At 37.2% G+C, this 18,678-nt stretch overlaps 1 protein-coding gene across 1 annotated transcript in view; it reads left to right on the plus strand.

Moving 5' to 3' along the window:
- Window positions 1-18,678, plus strand: part of HMGCLL1 (3-hydroxy-3-methylglutaryl-CoA lyase like 1) — a gene marked incomplete at both ends in the record, with an annotated part of 88,480 nt that overhangs the window by 25,185 nt on the left and 44,617 nt on the right. The window contains 4 exons of the mRNA XM_082480919.1: window positions 3,811-3,888; window positions 5,055-5,162; window positions 11,120-11,215; window positions 13,005-13,153. Coding sequence (XP_082337045.1) covers window positions 3,811-3,888; window positions 5,055-5,162; window positions 11,120-11,215; window positions 13,005-13,153 — 431 coding nt within the window. The remainder of the gene's footprint in view (window positions 1-3,810; window positions 3,889-5,054; window positions 5,163-11,119; window positions 11,216-13,004; window positions 13,154-18,678) is intronic.

Here is an 18,678-nt window from a genome sequence, read left to right on the forward strand (position 1 = left end):
CTTTTTGTTCTCCCTTGGCAAGGTTTGATACATGGAAAAAACAAATTTTCCAGGCTCTTAGTCTTTTATGTCAACTATTTCCTTTTTGATATTTCAAACATTGTACTTTGGTAGTCATTACTTTTTAACAGAGCCACTATATAATTCACTAAGCAGTCACCTCTAAATATCTACCTTAACTACTTGTTGTCCTTCCTTACATGAAAATACTTCATACAATACAATTTAGTAAAACAATTTTGTTTCAGGAAAAATACTACCTGACATGTTTAGTGTTTAATGTGTATTTATGTAAGGTTCACCTCTTTTGGATTCTCTTATAAAAACTGTTTTTCATTTTTCTATTTGTATTTTCTATTTTTTATATGTAGACTATTTAATGCCATACTTGAAGGTGTCTAAGTTTGTCTCATCGTTGGTTCCGAAAGTCCTCCTTTTTACCTGAAGGGATGGTGCACATTTGGAATACTTCAGTTAGAGTTCGGGAAACTCGATCCATCAATTCAGGAAGCCCAAGTCCTGGTTAAGGTCTAATGCCATCCAGATAGTAAACAGAGAAGTGTTTAAACACTGCGTAAGTTCTTAAAGACTTCAGTCTGTTCTGTGGATTTGAAGCTTGCCTAGTGAATGCAGATGGCATTGCGCCTGGCACAGAATGTGATTGGTGGCTTAGGTGACTTCTTCAGCTGTGTTTCAAGTGAAGTCCAAATATTTTGCAAGTGTGACGGTGGTCAGAAGACTTCCCAAGAAAGGAAGCTTTCTGACAACATTGTCACATATGTATCTCCAAATTCTTGGAAGAATGGCCTAGGTTACTGAATAATCATTCATAGGACAAGTGAGATTAAGGTGAAGAGGTACTCCTTTTCTCCTCTGATTGAGCCTGGACCACAGAATGGAAAAATGTTAGAGTCATCTTCGTAGAAGATGGTACATGTACTCATAGAGTCTCTGATTTGTTTCTGAGTTTTATCCAAGTGATTATGCACTGTGAAGTGCGTAAATAATACACAGGGGCCTGAACCTAAGTATTCTGCCTGCCTTTTACTTGGTTGTTATCTGAGCTTCAGCAGTGCAGCATGAGAGAAATTATTAGTTAAGTTGGGGAGAAGGATGATGAGAACAGGATTTGTGAGGTGAGTAAGAAGTTGGCTGAGGAGGAAATAAGAGATAACGTCGAAGGCAGATTTATTAGACCAAAGAGACGTTGATGGTGGAGTTCCTCAGGTGTTTTTTTAAGATGTGTTTTTTCTATAGCACTAACCCAAATTTTTTGAGATAATATATGTTTGTGGTAAAGTAAGGTAATCATGTTAGTCCAGATGTTTTCACCAGGAAATATCAAGGTAGTAAGATCTGCTGATGACAGAAAGACAGGAGGTGTTATCAGTACCACACTGGATACCACACAGGAGGAACTGAGCAACCTTGAAGACAGGAGCGATCAGTGTACTATAGATGAAACTAGATGAAATTCAATGCAAAGCAAGACTCTTCTGGACTAAGAACCAAGATATTTGCTCAAAGCTGTTTGTTTATCACCTTAAAGAATGTAAGGATTTGTCTGCGGTATGGCCTTGAATTTCCACTGTGTGGCCCGTGTGGAATCCCTGTACACAATTCTCGGTGTCATGTCCAAGAACAGTGGAGTTGAGACTGACTAGTGGACAGGAAGGCTATATAGAAAATAAGGGGATGAGAGACGTGGACTATGGCTCAAAGAGCTTATATACCTGTAATATCACAGATGTAGAATAAAAATCAATACTTGAATGCCTTTTGCAATGTCAATTCCAAACTTCTGTCCCCTATGAAAGGGGACAGACATCCTCTGAACAGCCATGTGAATGGCTACTTCACATGCTGTAGCTGTGTGAACTGTTCTGTAAAGACAGGTACAGCTCTTTGATTTCAGCGGAAGTTTTACCACAGTAGGAACTGAATAGGATTTACAGGATTTGGCCTAGAAATAGAACATTTTTGCCACTGAAGTTTTATGGACATTTTTCATGCTCTAAATTAAGCTTTGGTTCACATAATCTATTTTAGCTCCTTTTTTTTTTTTTTTTTTTTTCCAGTCACAGCTTTACTTATAGTGCAGCTGTGGCATTTGTCTTGTAACAAGAAGGATCTGATAATCATGAAATAACCTAGATTTATGCCCGTAGTGCTGAAGCGGTGCCGTATTTGTGAAAATAAGTTAAAAAAAGAGAAACAATATGCAGCAGATGTGAAGGTTTTACCTTCGCATTTAAGTAGGTTTATACTGTCAGCGAGTGTGGGCTTAGCACAGCCTGACAGAGTTTTAACTTACCAGATGTTCCACGTGATCAAATAGATACTATACAGCTGTTTCCCATTCTTTTTATGGGGCTCAGATAAACAGTAAATGCTCTGAAATATGTTTATTGTATTTTGGCTAGTATTGCGGCTGTTGCAGCAGAGAATTTACTTTAATCCACAGGCACCGAGAATATGGGGAGAAACCAAAGGTGCTGTAGGAGTGCTCATTTTCTGTTACGTGAGGAGAAATTAGCAGCTGCTAATTAGCTGGCTGATTATACTAGACAGGGAGGAATGAAAAATGGGTTTTTCATCTGGTTGTGGGTGATGTGAGATCAGTGGCCATATTTATGCACTGCAGAAGTGACTTCTGGTCTCTGGGCGAGCTGCGATTCCTGTGGGCAGGAGCCGTCGCCCTGGGCTGACAGGGCTGGTGTTCCCCTGGAGTTTAACTCTCAGGAGAGGCGGTGGGTGCAGCGGGAGCAGCCCTCCGGCAGGTACCTCACGCTAATCCCAGCACGGGCTTTCAACACTGGAATGGAGGCACTGGGTCGGATCCTTTATTCAGTGCAATACAGAAAACAGGGGGTCTCCAGAGCTCCTGGCGAGGCTGCCTGCCTCCCTCCTGTCTGCTCCTCTGGGTGCGCACAGCCTGCCCCAAGTTGGCCATTTGATGTGTTTTTAAAGATACACAGCTTTTGGGGGTCAGTCTAAGCAACTGCTCTGAGCTGTTTCAGGGTTTAAAGGCCCGGGTTACGTTAACTGCCACACCTGTCAACTTGATTCAATAACAGAAAAGCTAAATAATAAAGGAAGTTTCACTTCCCTTCACCTGCTTTTCTGCTCTTGTTTCTCCTTCCTTCCCCTCCAACTCCCCGTGCTCTCCTTAGGCCTTTGACCTTACCACTGCCTTCCTTCCCTCTTGTCACCATCCGCCTCCTGCCTTTCCAGAGCTGCTCTTACACCTGGAAGATTCTTCTTCTTGTCTACCAGGGGCCTTCCTTGTTCTCCTTTAAATCCGTCTTTAAAACCATCATCTTCAGGCAGAGGAATTACTTTCATCTTTCATTAATAATCTCTTCAACATTTCTTGACTGCTTTGTTATTTTCAGATTTATAGCATCATCTTGCAAACGTTTCCAGAGAAGTAACTGTTCGGTTAAATTGAGAACATTCAGTTAGAAGTTTGGAGGACTGGACTGTTCGTGGGGAAGCTTTTTGAAATGGGAATATTTCTCACTCTGTAAAACACAATGTTCATTTATGGTTTTATGTACATTTTTATAATAAACATTTGTAGCCTCAAAGGAGCAGTGGAACATGCACATGGATAACTTCTGCTTTTAACTTTTATTCTTTAACTCAAGGTGTGGAACACATTCTCACAGACTTTTAAAGATCGTAAGCAAACTTAATGTTGACAATATGACTTTATACCCAGAATCATATGAGAGGACAAGTACAAGGTGTACCTTTGATCTTGGTGGCCTTCATTGTTTTGTGTTTCAGTATTGATTTTTATTTCAGGAATCTCAAGCATCTGGACTGCCTGAGTATATAAAGATTGTAGAAGTTGGGCCAAGGGATGGATTACAAAATGAAAAGGTAATTTTTATCTTTTTTTTTTTTGTGTGTGTTTTGAATGGGTATCAGTGTTATTTTCATTGTGTAAAACATGTACATCCTGCTAATCACTTTGCTTCTATTTTGTACTATGAATATATTTCTTTTCATATTAATAACTGTTTTTTATATTAGCATAAAAGTATATTACTGTTTAGCCAGATGTTAAATCATATAATTTCTTTCTATACTTGGTTAACTAGCCTTTCTGTTACACAGCTGCCATTTCTTTTTCTGGAATTTGTCTTGTCAGGCAATAACATAAGTGGTAAATGCCATGGAACCCTGGCTGTCTTCATAATATGCGTTTGTGCATACTATAGTAGGAATAGTACAATAGGTTTTGTCAAACTTCCTGCTGAACAGGCATGGAAAAAAAAAAGTAGTTGCTCTTTTGATAATATTATTTGCCTGAAGGGTGGTAGGGAAGCATGGAAGAAGATTGAAAGAGACTTTGTAAACCAGGGTACATACATCAAAACAGTCATCTGTTTCCACAAACAGGAGGATAAGCTTACATATATCGTCACTGATATCAAAGATGTTAGTAGTATTAGAACACAGGAAGTTCCGTTCAAATACACGGAAACACTTCTTTACGGTGAGGGTGACAGAGCACTGGCACAGGCTGCCCAGGGAGGTTGTGGAGTCCCCTTCCCTGGAGATTTTCAAGACCCGCCTGGATGCAGTCCTGAGTAATGTGCTCTAGGCAATCCTGCTATAGCAGGGGAGTTGGACTAGATGATCTCTAGAGGTCCCTTCCAACTCTGATAATTCTGTGATTCTATTAACAGAATGTAGTTACTCTGCCTTAGCTGTGGAGCTTTTTTTCCCCCCATTTTTCTCTGGTTGGACTATTCTGCGTTACTATTCCCTTTGTCACTTCTTTGCTAGGTTGGTGATTGGTTACTAACAATTAGTGAGGCCAGATCTATAACCATTTACACAGAAGTCGTTCCTTATTCTTTTGTGGTAGACAAAAAAAAGGAGTAGGATCATTTATACTGCCTAGTGCTTTGCTTATGCAGTAGCTTCCTATTACAGTTCATTATATAAAAGAAGTATCGATTATGTACTGAGACCATTTCACTTACAAAAGTTTCTTGTTGCGTGAAATACTTTACTGTAGTGTGTCTCCATGTCCCTAGGTGATAGTCCCAACTGATATCAAAATTGAGTTAATCAACCAGCTTTCCAAAACAGGCCTGCCTGCAATAGAAGTGACCAGTTTTGTTTCATCCAAATGGGTGCCTCAGGTATGTAAAATCATCACCATTCAGAACTATTTCAGTTTAAATGCTATTCCATGTGGTGGAGTTTTCCAGTAGTATAGCCTGTATAATTATACAAGAAAATGGAACAGAAATAATGTTTATTTGTGAAATCAGATGCTGTTGTCACAGTTATCAAGTTTTGTACTTTTATTCAGGTCAGCTGAAGTTGGGCTAATTACTAAAAAGTAGTCAAAATTGAAGAAAAGCCACTAAGCTGTGCAGAAAGCTGGTTAAATCCCTAACTCATCAGCAGCAAGAGCAGATTGCTCCAGAAGGGAAGGGGAGCCGGAAGCCGAGGATGATAACAAGGGGAGCAGAGGTTGTAGCCTTGATGACCAAAGGGCAGTCCAACAGTCTGTGACAGCAGAACAAGTCTGGTGAGGGTAACCAGGGCAGGCAAGAGTACACATACTCAGGTGAGTCCACAGCGATGTGGCAAGTCCCAGGTTAAGATGGGAAGTCTGGGAGACGTAGTCAGGATCCAATCAGTAAGGTACATGGCCAAGCATGGGCTTGGATGCTGCTGTGCAGCTGCACTGTTTCTCAGGCAGGGAGGAGGTATGACAGTATCTCAACTTAAAAGTTCCTGTGTAGCAACTTTTGCTGTGAAGTTGAATGAAACAGGAGTGTAGGCCACGTTAAGACTTCTTAACTGAGCTGCTTTGGGGAGCCTCTGCTGATCTGCTTTCCAGCTTTTACTGATGAGCTTAAAGGCTGATTGAGGCTTCTCAGGTTGCTGTCTTCTTATTAATGAGCTGGCCTTGAGTGCAGGCAGCTAAACTCTTGGAAGGGGAGCACTCCAGGCCCTGATCTACAGAAATACTAGGAGTACAGTTTGCTATGATTACTACATAGGGTTTGAGAAATCTTAAGTATTGTCATTGCTCTCCAAACATAAATGTGATTCCAAATTTGCCCCTTGCAGCACAAGAGTAGGAATTTGTGTGTGTTTATCTGCAAGCAGTAAATGGGGAGTGAGAGAACTGGTCACAGGATGCTGAGTGGGGATAAGAGGTGTGGAGATGATGGATCAACACCATGAGTAAAGGGCAACTGGGATATAGGATGCTGAGTGTAGACATAATGATAAAGATTTGAGAATATGAAGCAGTTGGGATGCAGAGTACTGAGTCTGAGTATCTGGATGAACAGCACTGGGGCTGATCTCTGGGGAGCAGTCATGGTGGAGGGGATTTCTTGTGGAAGCAACAGCAATTCAAAGACCTAGAGTCACGGCAGAAAACCCGAGATGCAGAGGGCTTGTGCAAACTGCATAAACTTCTCAGGGGTGTTTCCTAGCACCAAACCAAGGGAGTAAACTCCCTAGGCCTATAGTGAGGTCTTTCATGGAAACTTGACTCTTACCAGAAGCCAAACACTATTTTTGAATGTCTGCTGCACTTGGTACATTTCTGTGTAGCTATCCACCATCTAGGTCCTCCTTTTCCAAACACTAACATAAAGACACACACATACAAACACAGATGAGCTTACATGTTGAAGGATTCTTGTTAAGGAGAGATGTTGCAGATTCTATCCTAATTTTGAGTTTGCTTACAAAAGAGCAGTGACTTTTCGCAGTTAATAATATAGAGAAAATTCTTTACAATCAATGTTAACATTGTACTGTGGAATGGAGACAAAGAAAGTACTTGTGAGTTTTATTTTGCTCTTTATTTATGTAAATATTCACTTGTAACTAAAGAACTGGGATGGTGACACATCGTTTATATAATATAATGTTCTTCCTAGCTCTTTTCTACTCTTCTGAGAACTAATAGTCATCGATGTAAAAAAGAAAGATAGCATACCTCTTTTTCTTTTCACCTAAATGGAATTTCATTTTCCACATTTGGGGGTGTGTTTGGAAGGTCTAATTTTGGTGCTTTCATGCATGTAGTAGTAGTTAGGCATGTTAGTTATTTTGCAGATCTAGCACTCTATCAGCAGCCATAGTGAGTTTTGATGAATCATAACAATTTGCTCATTATTTTTTGAAAATTAAATTTTACATTTGGTACAATTCAGCAGAAATCCAAACCTTTCGGAAGTCAGCAGCAAAACTACTTTGACATTAGGAGTGCCAGCTTTTCATTTGAGATTTAACCCTGCAAATTCAGCCTTAGTCCTGAAGTATACTATGTAGCTCCTGTTTGTGCAAACTTAATTATTTCCTGCAAGTAAGGAAATAAGTCAGTACTTGTCTATATCATTTAAACTAATTTTCAAGAAATTATGCACTTGTTTGCACAGAAGTGTTTTAGTATTTACATGTTTAGTAAGGACTACACAAGTTATTTACAAAGTAAAACATGAAATTAATTGATTTGAGAAAATAATTCAATGTTTAACATTGTTTGTTGCACATCTGTCAAAACGTGTATAAAGTTTGTTCACTTTAAACTGAGAATTCATCCTGGGCCTGGACTGTATTCCAGGCTTTCCTTTGAGAAAAAAATGGTGTGATCATACTTTTGCTTATTCATCAGTTAGCAGAGCAAACTGACTGTACAGCACTCTGAGGGACTCCTTTGATTTATTTCAGTATTCTCGGGATCACCATGGAAGGGCCTAAAGGAAGGATAATAGGAAAAGGGAAGAGAACAGCGACAACGCAAAATTTCTTCAGTGTCAATGCAGGGACAATGATGCTGTGCCCATTAAAAGTGGCTAGGCTAAGTTTTTCCAAGTGCCATCAAACTTTGGCAGTTACAGCAACAGAGAATAATATATGTTTTTAAACACTAGAAGGAAAAGTTTAAAACAAAGGTGGATTTCTTCCTTTCTTGTTTAATTATTCCCTCTTCCTCTGAGCCATTAGGAGTACCAGATTTAGCACAGGTTTGTCAGTTTTGGAAAAAATGAACGATCTCTTCTTATCTTAAATTTGTGTCTGAATAGTTTATTTTAATGGCTTAATTTGTGTTTAAAATGTTTTTTTTATTTAATAGATAAGATTGTGTTGCTTTGATAGGGATTGCAGTCTTGACTTTGGCTTTTCTTTGCTCCTTTTTTTCTTTTCATAGGTCATGGGAATAGAATTCATGGTTATGTTTAGATCACTCATTCACTTATTTCTTTTTTTAGTATTTTAAAGCTCTTTTATGGTTTCCCATCCACTGTTTTTTTTGGCAGAGTTTTTTTTTTTTTACTGAAAAAAGCTAAAAGAAAAAGTTCCACAGTAGCTAGGTGCCATATAAAACAGGATCCCACCCTTATAACCTAAATGGCCAAAAATTATAAATACCTACCATTAGAAAGCTTATTTTTAAAGAAATTTGGAAAAGAAATATTTTATTACAACTTAAAATCTTATAACGTGCAATAAGTGTTAAAATGGGATTTTACTTACAGGAAAAATAGTAATGGGGCAAATGTAAAATATTATTTGGACCTGGCAGCTTTATACTGGTTGAAAAAGTATAGTTTTGGTTTTCTGTCATATTTTAAGCCAGGCTATAATTTTAAAGTGTGGAATTAGTTCCAGCATTTGCCATTTAATTAATCATTTAGTTTCAAATATTGTTCCTTGCCCTGAGAAATGTAGATACTATTTATATTAAATTAAGGAATGAAAAATTGTTCTTAAAAACTAAGGGGTTTTAAGAACAAAATTTTTTTGTGAAGTTATCAGATATGCTAGGTGGTCACACTAATTTAGTTTATGTAGAAGCAGTTACAAAAAGTTGCTTTGTGCCATCACTTGTTTCCTGATAAGAAATGAGTTGTGTCTGGCTATAAGACACTTTACATACCATATATATCCACTTCCTTATAGGTGCATGTTGGGCTTATCTTTGAGGGGCATACATGCATTTTTCTGATATTTTTAATCCATTAATTTTCATAGTAGGAAACCAGTGATAGGAAGATTCCAGGTTGCCAGTAGTACTGTCAGTTAATAATCTGGTGTAATTTAATATCATATATTTAGAATTGTGGTACTGCAAAGCTATAAATAAAGTATCTCTTGAAAATAAGGAGTAATGAAAGCTTTGTAGTTCATGTATCTTTTCATATGGTACTCCTCAAACGACTTTTCATCAGCGGGGAAAGAATCAGAAATGCAATTTAATATTGTTTGCTTGGAAGATAGGAAACTAAGTTAGGCGGGAGTGTTGACCTGCTTGAGGGTAGGATGGCTCTACAGAGGGATCTGGACAGGCTGGATCAATGGGCTGAGGCCAGTGATACGAAGTTCAACAAGGCCAAGTGCCAGATCCTGTGGTTGGGTCATAACAACCCCATGTAGCGCTACAGGCTTGGGAAAGAGTGGCTGGAAAGCTGCCTGGCAGAAAAGGACCTGGAAGCGTTGGTTGACAGCCAGCTGAATATGAGCCAGTGGTGTGCCCAGGTGGCCAAGAAGGCCAATGGCATTGTGGCCTGTATCAGGAATAGTGTGATGAGCAGGACAAGGGAAATGATCGTCCCCATGTACTCAGCACTGGTGAGGCCCCACCTTGAGTACTGTGTTCAGTTTTGGGCCCCATACCACAAGAAAGACATCGAGTTGCTGGAGTGCATCCAGAGAAGGCCAACGAAGCTGGTGAGCGGTCTGGAGAACAAGTCCTGTGAGGAGCAGCTGACAGAAGGGGGGTTGTTTGTTTAGCCTGGAGAAGAGGAGGCTGAGAGGAGACCTTATTGCTCTCTACAACTACCTGAAAGGAGGTTGTGGAGAAGTGAGGTTCAACCTCTTCTCACTAGTAACAAGCGACAGGACAAGAGGAAGTAGCCTCAAGTTATGTCAGGGTAGGTTTAGATTCGGATATTAGGAAAAAGTTTTTCAAAGAAAGGGTTGTTAAGCATTGGAACAGGCTGCCCAGCGAAGTGGTGGAATCATCATCCTTGGAGGTATTTAAAAGACGGGTAGATGCGGTGCTGAGGGACGTGGTTTAGTGGTGGTTTTGCAGTGTTAGATTGATGGTTGGACTTGATCTTAAAGGTCCCTTCCAACCTAGACAGTTCTATGATTCTATGATTTGCTTTTATGAGAGCTGATTTTAAAAGCATTTAAAGTACACTATTCACTTTTTAAAACTCAAAAAATGTAAGACGTGAAATATGAGGAATAGGTTTATTAACTGGATTGTTTACAGGCATGCACACCATTAAAAAATAAAACTAATTTTTCCTCCACTTCTTTCAAGAAAATGTGCTTGTCTAAATAATCTACAGTTTATTATATGAATAAGTCTTGATTCATCTTCTTGATTAGTACATGGAGTATGTTTAATCTTGAGTGAGAAAAATGTAAGAATATCTTAAAAAAGGCAGTTTCTTTTGTGAGGGGAGACTAAAGAAAACAAATGCTCGAATAAAGTAATGGTCTTTGACCTTTGCTATAATAAAGATTTTCTTTTGAAAGAAAATTCTAAGTATATTAAAATGTTACACTATGCAGAGAACTGGATTTTGCTATATTTTTGAGGATAGACTGTTGTTTAGTCTTTTCAAATATGCTGATTACAGTGTTGAGTAATTCAAATTCATTTATGCTTAAGATTGTGAAGTTGCATTTATCAGAATGCTCAAATTTTCAAGATTTGGATGGTTTTAATATGTAGTTATTCTGCGAATTCCACCTATTGAGTCCACTGAGGTAAGTTTAAGTTGCAATAATAGTGGATGACTAACATGATCACAAGCCTATCAATTTATGATGCAAATTATGTTTTTACACATACACACAAAAAGAAACATCGTAGAAATCTTAGCCCCGATTCTATATTCATATAAAGTTGGAAAGCTTGCAACTCAAGTACTAAAAAGTTAAGAAATGCAAAAAAAGAGTGCTTGTACAACATCAGTTTAACCCCTTTGTTGTTGCACTCTTTGTATGAACTGTATACTTAATGAAGGCAAACCCACAGTCTAAGGCAATTTCTGCAATAAAATTAGAAAATAACTGCTGATCAATGCAAATTATTTATATATTTCAGATGGCAGATCACAACGAAGTAATGAGGGGCATTGAGCGGCATCCTGGAGTCCAGTATCCTGTTCTCACGCCCAATCTTCAAGGTTTTAATTCTGCTGTAAGTGCCTTCATAGAAGGTATCCACAATTACTTCTTTAATGTTTCAGACCGTTTCAGTTCATTACCATAAACTAGCTATTTAAGGTCATATAACCTGTCCTGTTAGAACTAAGCTATAGTTTTTTTTAATGAAAATCTCTCAGTTTTCATTGTGAAAAACGGGCAAATTCACAGAGGGATGTTAAGGTCTATATGTTTGTATTTTAATGGAAGTATTGATCACGGAGTTTTTGCAAGTTCCTATAAATGATGCTTGTGTGTAAAGCGGAATACAGTTCTTTCTCCTTCTTTGACTTGTTGGCCCTAGGAAAGTTTCTGGAGTGTATTTTTACTGGACAGTAGTGAAGAAGAACGAGGAAAGAGTCAGTTAAATAAAAGTGCTCTATAGCAATGTATTAGTTTTCTTAAATTCTGCATTTCATTTTGGTAGGGTTTAAATTGTTTCGGTTCCTACAAAATAAATATTCAAAGTTATAGTCTGAAGTTGTTTGCAATTGCAAAAATGGAGCAGTTCAGTCCTCTTAAAACATACACATTCACAGTCAAATATTTACTTTTGTTTTTTCTGAAAATTTGCTTCTATGCTTTTGTCTTGATATAAGACAAGGCATATTTGGAAATCATACTGCTTGCTGGACATTTGTAGTATAGTCTATCATTCAGTTTCTATAGTGCATATGAAATATCTCTTAAAACAGAGTTCTGTATATAGGCAAGTTGACTATCAATAGATTTGTAGTGCCACAACTTTGTCTGCAATGGTAGCTTGTATGAGTTAAATCTGCTGTATCTCTATACTGTATTTATAGATATAATGAAAGGAAAACAATGCAAAAATAGTTGTAGGTGATTGCTGAGTTCTTTCTTGCTGCTTTTTTTTTTTCTTCCTTTTATTTGAAAGGGTATTTGTTCCTGTAAGGGTTGCTGAAGCTTAGACGTTATCCTGCAGAAGCAGAGAGTAAAGGGAAAAGCTTCCATTCTTTTTTCATAGAACAAGAATATTATTCTCACTGGAGAATGTGAATTAATTAATTAGCTATTCTCCTAAACTTAATTGTTTTCTTCTCCTATCATTTGCCTTTCAGCATTCTAGTTTGTGTCATGTTAGTTGATTCACTGAGTACTGAGGTACTGAGCTCAGGCTAATTGCCCCTTCAGTGAAGTCACCACATTTACACATTTTCTAGACTGGTATTTGCTCTGAGACTATTTCTGAGCAGACTCTCACATACGCATTTTCCATATTATCCATATTGACTATGACACCAAGACCAGTGGAGCCCTTGATCCATTGGTTGGCTCTAACAAGGAAATCCCTGTTGGTTATTGTTGCTGCTCTAGGCGCATGCAGGCACAGAGCTTTCCTAAGCACGAGAATGACTTCCTGGCATTCGCGAGGAACAGGCTTTGTACAGAGGGTGGATATTTCAGAGTTGTTACACGATCTTTTCCTTTTCTGAAAAATGAATATAAGTATCAATCATTGTTATTTTCATAGTTGGTTCATATGATTTCTTACATCTTAATACCTTTATCATTTATCACTTTAAAAATATGTTTACCTAATTGCTAAGAAGAGGGAGGAAATATGCCATAGTGAATGAACTCAAAATTTGATTCAATCTGTTTGTGTTCAATAGATTAAAAAAAATTGGAATGAAACTTATATTTTAGATATGGATGATATAATGTACTTTAAAATTCTATAATGTCATACAGAATTAACTGCTTAATCTAATTTCTTAATATAGTGTTATGATTCTGTTTTATTGAAATATATTTTTCAGATTGCAGCAGGGGCTACAGAAGTCTCGGTATTTGGTGCAGCATCTGAATCTTTTAGCAAAATGAATATTAATTGTTCAATTGAAGAAAGCATAGAAAAATTTGAAGAAGTTGCTAAATCTGCAAGGAATATGAATATTCCAGTGCGTGGGTAAATATAAATATTCTTAAGTAATACGGAATTATTGGAGTAGCTTTTACAGGGTTTTTTTTTGTACCGGTAGAAAAGGATATTACCAAATTTTTACATTTTAGATGAACTGAAATGATAGTCTTTATTGTGATTTTTTTTTTTTAAAGATTGAATATATCTAGTAATTTCTCTCTGTGTTTTGTAACTACTAATGGTGACTAGTTTTCTCTGGAAGTTGAAAAAAATAACCTATGTGTATAAACATACCCAATCTATTATAAAAATTTATTTTTGTCATCAGAGATGACAGAATAAAATTTATTTTGAGCTGCTAAGAACTCATAACATTGTTGCCTGCACCTTAAAAAATACCCTGCATACTTTTATTTTATTACATTGTTGATAATACATCACTTCATGCACTGTAGTATTGAGGTATAAAAGTGATAGAACAAATTTACTCCTAAGAAAAAAATATCCTTGATGTAAGTTGTTCTGAAAACTCCAGGCATTGAAGAGTTTGGAGTCTCTAGTGCATGAAACTCTGGAACTGGGCAGTATTTATCTTGCTGTAGAGTACCTTCTTTTAAACTTGAAATAATCCTGAATGGTACTCGCCCTTGAATGGTGTATGTTTTTCATTTCCATTTTCTTTTGGATTACACAGAGCTACTTATCTATTATTTGTGAAGGGCCTTGTGAATGCAAAAAGGCTTACTTAGGTTCAAGGAGAAACTCGACAGTGAGATTCCTTGAGGGTTACTAGTAATGCAAACTACGTCATGCTCAGAAAATACTTGGAGTTGAAAATAAATGGAGGTAGATACCTCAGAGACCAAGTGCTTGAAAACCTATCTGGGAATAAATACTGGGATCTCTCTTTCCTCCAGAAATATTGATGAGGTAATGCTACTGCTCACTATTTGCACAATAATGTGGTAGTTTGAGCATTTTTCTTGAGAAAGGGATGTCTGACTTCAGCCTCAGTGGATCACAGAACAGCAGAATGGTTTAGGTTGAAGGGGGCCTCTGGAGGTCATCTTGTCCAACCCAAGGATTTTAACATACACACACACACATCCAACTAAGCGTAGCTCATAATGCCTGGGTCCTTTTACCCTGGCCTGGTTACACATTTCAGATGGGAAATCACTGAATAGAGAAGTAAGGGCTTTCACTGTATTAAGAAACAATAACTTGTATCAGAGTTTAAATACTCTGTCTAGCTGCTAATCTGTCAGGTAGAGTCAGGGTTTGCCTTCCTAAGAAACTTGTTTTATAAGACGTCTGTTATTTAAAAGGTCTTTGACACTGTTTGCCACATTTTTCTGAAACTAAATTACAAGCTGAGAACATAACTAGCAATTTGAGTTTTCCAGGAGGATCAAGCTCAGGGATGCCTGGATTTTAGGTCCCAGATAGGACAGGAATAAGCAGTCAATTCAGAAAAGACAGCATGTGTATAGCAACAAACCTTAGGCACTGGTGAACATTTTTACACTAAACTTTTGTTTTCTGGTTTTCTCAGATGTCTAGGCATGTCAGGCAATATTTTCTGTTTTATATTCCTATATTTCACTAACAAAATTCAACCAAATGGCACAATAGAGGCAATCAACCATGAAGGGAATCCTCAAAGCTTACATATTGTATATGTTTTTGGATAGCTATGGGTGTCAACAAATGGACTTTGAAACTGGTCCAGAGGACGTAAACTGCAGGTGATGAAGAACCCCTTCTGGTATACTCTATATTGGTGTTGGAATTGAAAATGTTAACTTATCTTCCGTTTTCACGTTTCAGGACGTGGCTACCTGCTGCTTTTTTTTTTTTTTTTTTTTTTTCCCACAGATTGTATGTCTAAGGCATTTGTAATATGCCAGTAGCAGTTATTCTGGCACTGATACAATGATGTGATGGAAATGACTCTTCCCATGATAGGATTCTGCAACATTCCCATACATTTATTGTTTACTATCTGATGACCTGCATGTGGCAGGTTTTTTTCTGCACACAGCAGAAAAAAAGGAGAAAGCAGCAGGATGGGAAGGCATGTACTGAGAGGAAGAAGTAAGAGGCAGAAAATGGTCAAACAGAAGCAGAGCACAAAAAAAAAGTTGTAATAATTAGGAATAAAAAGAAGGAAAACAAAGAAAGGAGATACAAAGAGAGGGGTATCAAGAACCAGGTAATGAAGCAAACAGAAAAAACAGCAGTACAGAGATAAAGAGAAATGAGATAATTGAATTCAAAGAAAATACAGTCCAATTATGTTTTAAAGTGCTTACTTTGTGCATCCAGTACACAGATCTCTGATTTCAGTTCAGTATGCAAACCTAGGCAAACTTCACACAGTCCATGCAGGACAATTTTATTGAGTCTGTCATGCCAGGTGCAGTATGTTACACAACGCTTAAACAGTGGACTGCTAAATTTTCGGATACGCGACGTAGTGAACAGATTTGAAGTTGTAAATGAAAATGATGTAAGTTCACTCCAGCTACGTCTTTGTTCCTCAGGCTTACAGGTCTAAGAAAAGTGAATCATTCAGAAGTAGGAAGCCATTGACAGAATCATTCGCTTTGTGGGATTATAACCAAGTAAAGAATACAATTAGAGAGGATATTGAAGATAAACTGCATTTATGTTATGTTACAGCTATCTTCGTCACAGGATATTAGCTTGGGAGCTAATTTATCCAGTGAAAATTGGAGGTTGAAGCATCAGCAGATAAGATGCTGGACTAACATTACACTTCAACAAATCAAAAATTTTAGGAGAGGTCTGTCTGGTATTTGTCCAGGGGGATCTAGTATAACTCAATAATAATATAGCTAATCTGCTAAAAATCTGCTGAGAATCTAAATTGCGGAATATGGATCCTTATTTCATAACAAAAAAACCCTAACTGAGGTGTAATAATTCTGAGTATCTAAAACATCCATTGAACATGGATTTCAGTATATGAAAATAGTGAAAAGAAAGTTTTAAGCATGTTAATAAGTTAGAAGATAAAAAGAGAATTGGTTAACACAATCTGTTTGGACTTTGAGTGCACTTTTAAAAAATCCCTCCCAGGGAGATTTTGAGGAGGCTAAATAGTAATTAATGAGAAATAAAATGTTGCTATGCATCAGTCTAGACAAATATGTTTTCAAGAGGATAATTACCAAGTGTTGTGATGCGTTGAGTCTTGTTCCTGCATGTTCATACCTATTTCGATGCACTCCTCATGGGTTGCAGAGTTACAGGAATCTGTAGGAAGCGCTGAGATGGAATGATTGCTCAGAAATAAAAAAAAATAAGTGATTGTTTAGTGTCCATCTACCTCAGTACTTACTTTTAAGCTCCAGTGTACTGTCTTTTGTTGGGTAGAATTCCGAAGACCAGAAAAGTAATAGCAGCAGCACAAACATAGGAATGCAGAATTCAGAATTACTTTTTCTTAAAGGTGGATCTCTTAGCAATTAAACAAAGCTCTAGAAAGTGGACTTAAGACTTTTAATTAGTTTAAAAATTAAAAAAATATGCATAAAGAAGCATCAGTTTTGAATGCCAAATCCAGGAAGTAAATAAATCTATTTACAACATTTCAATTGCTTGTGAGGGGGAAGATTATGGAAGCAGACTGTCATTTCCAACTTAATTCTAGAAGACTGAACCGTAATTTTCTCTAGTACTAACACCCAACAAAAGCCTGCACTACTGCAGGGAATTCATTAGGACTTGAGTGGAGGTAGTTCATTAGTTCCCAAATATTGCAGTACATTTAGAAGACTTGTGGAATTTTACATTGTATTTAATAATATAAAACACAGGGCTTCTCTTCCTTGATGAAAAAAGGTGTGGAAAAGGTAATTAGAAAGTAAAACTTAAACAGGGATTTCATAGAAATATTCAGTGCATTCAAGGTGACTTTTCCCTGGAGATAAAACAATGAAAAAATAATTAGCTATCAGAGCCTGTGATTTATGTTCTTGATTTATGATCCCGTATTTAGCTGCTATTAAAGAAGCTGCTTTAAGTGACGGATAAAATAAGTGACATTTTTGCATCCCAATTCCATGCAAAATACTATAAATGCTGAGACAGTAGAGGCTCTGTTGCAAGTTGTTCTTTGTGTCATGTTCTTTATGCTTTATATCCTGATCTGTATTCTAAGTATCGCATAGACAAGTCGAGCAGGGGCAGAAACTGACAGTTTCAGAAATTGAAATTTGAGAATTTCTGTCGAATGACCTCCAACCCAGCATTTTGGAAACAAAAGGATGGGATGTTACATAATTCGTCAGTTGTCATTCAGTATTTAGAATCGGTGCTCATGGTTTGACTGGCTGTTATTTAATTTCCAGGAGAAGATTGTCTTTGGGTTTTATTTTTTTTATTTTATGTGGCTTCTACTTACTGAAAAGAATAATATATTGTTTACAACTATTGTTGTAATGTGGGGCAAATCTGAGCATGACCACACAAGTCTGAGTTTGTCATCCTAAATCTGCTTGTAGTTACTAGAGAGAAAGAGGCAGCCTTCGGGCTGTGCTTCATCATGTGTGCTTTCTTAAGCACCTGCCTTAGGATAAGATGGATCACTCCCTGGGTGATCCATCCTTTTGGCTGCAAAGGAGCTTGGGTCCTGTCCTGTGCTAGTCTTCCTATAGATGGCCTATCTAAGTCATAGGCTGTAGATGATTATCTTTGAATTGAGAAGTTAGAACTGATGAATCCCGCCTTGTCATTTATGTAAATTACAATAGATACAATAAATGTCTTAATAGGCTTTGTGGTGCAAGGCAGCACAAAATGAACCTGTGGACTGTATGGACAAAGATCTGTACTCTGCACTGAGAATCAACATTTTGGTTTTAATCACCCTTTTAGACATTGGCTACTTTTAAAGAACCATGGCCAAAACCCGCAGCCTTTGCTCAAACAAGCTCCCAGGACTACACATTTTAGCTTCTAATATAAATTTTGTAGGCTAAATATTTTGCTTGAATTACTTCGGTAATAAAAATATTAATATGCATAAATTGTATATATATTAATTTCAATACAGAGATTGTTTCCTTTCTAAAGCACTATTATTGTTTAAAGTGTTATTTATTTGCAGGAAATGGATAATTTAATGCCTTGCCCTAACTCTTTATTTGTGTAGTTGAAAAATACTTCCAAAAATAATTGTAAAGGGTTTAAATTTTATTTCCTATTTTTACTGGCAATTTAGAATTTATGTAGTGAGCGTAAATCACTGGCAATCCTTGAATCTTATGAAAAATGCCCTCAATCAGTTGAAACTAAACTGTAAGCTTTTGCATGTCTTACTGTTGCTGCAGCTGCACTAACATTGACTCAATCATCATCCAGAAAACCTATGTTGTCAGCTGTCACATTTAAAATCTGTAGCACAATACACAGTTTTCTGAATGTTTACTAAATTAGTTCAAATGTTTATGAAGAATTGAAATCTTGCGTATGGTCTTAGAAGTTAGAGTATTTATTAGCATCATAAAGGGGTTTTTATTTTTATTTTTTTACTTTCATAA

Source organism: Vanellus vanellus, assembly GCF_965231255.1.
Source record: "Vanellus vanellus genome assembly, chromosome: 3".
Classification (NCBI taxonomy): Eukaryota; Metazoa; Chordata; class Aves; order Charadriiformes; family Charadriidae; genus Vanellus; species Vanellus vanellus.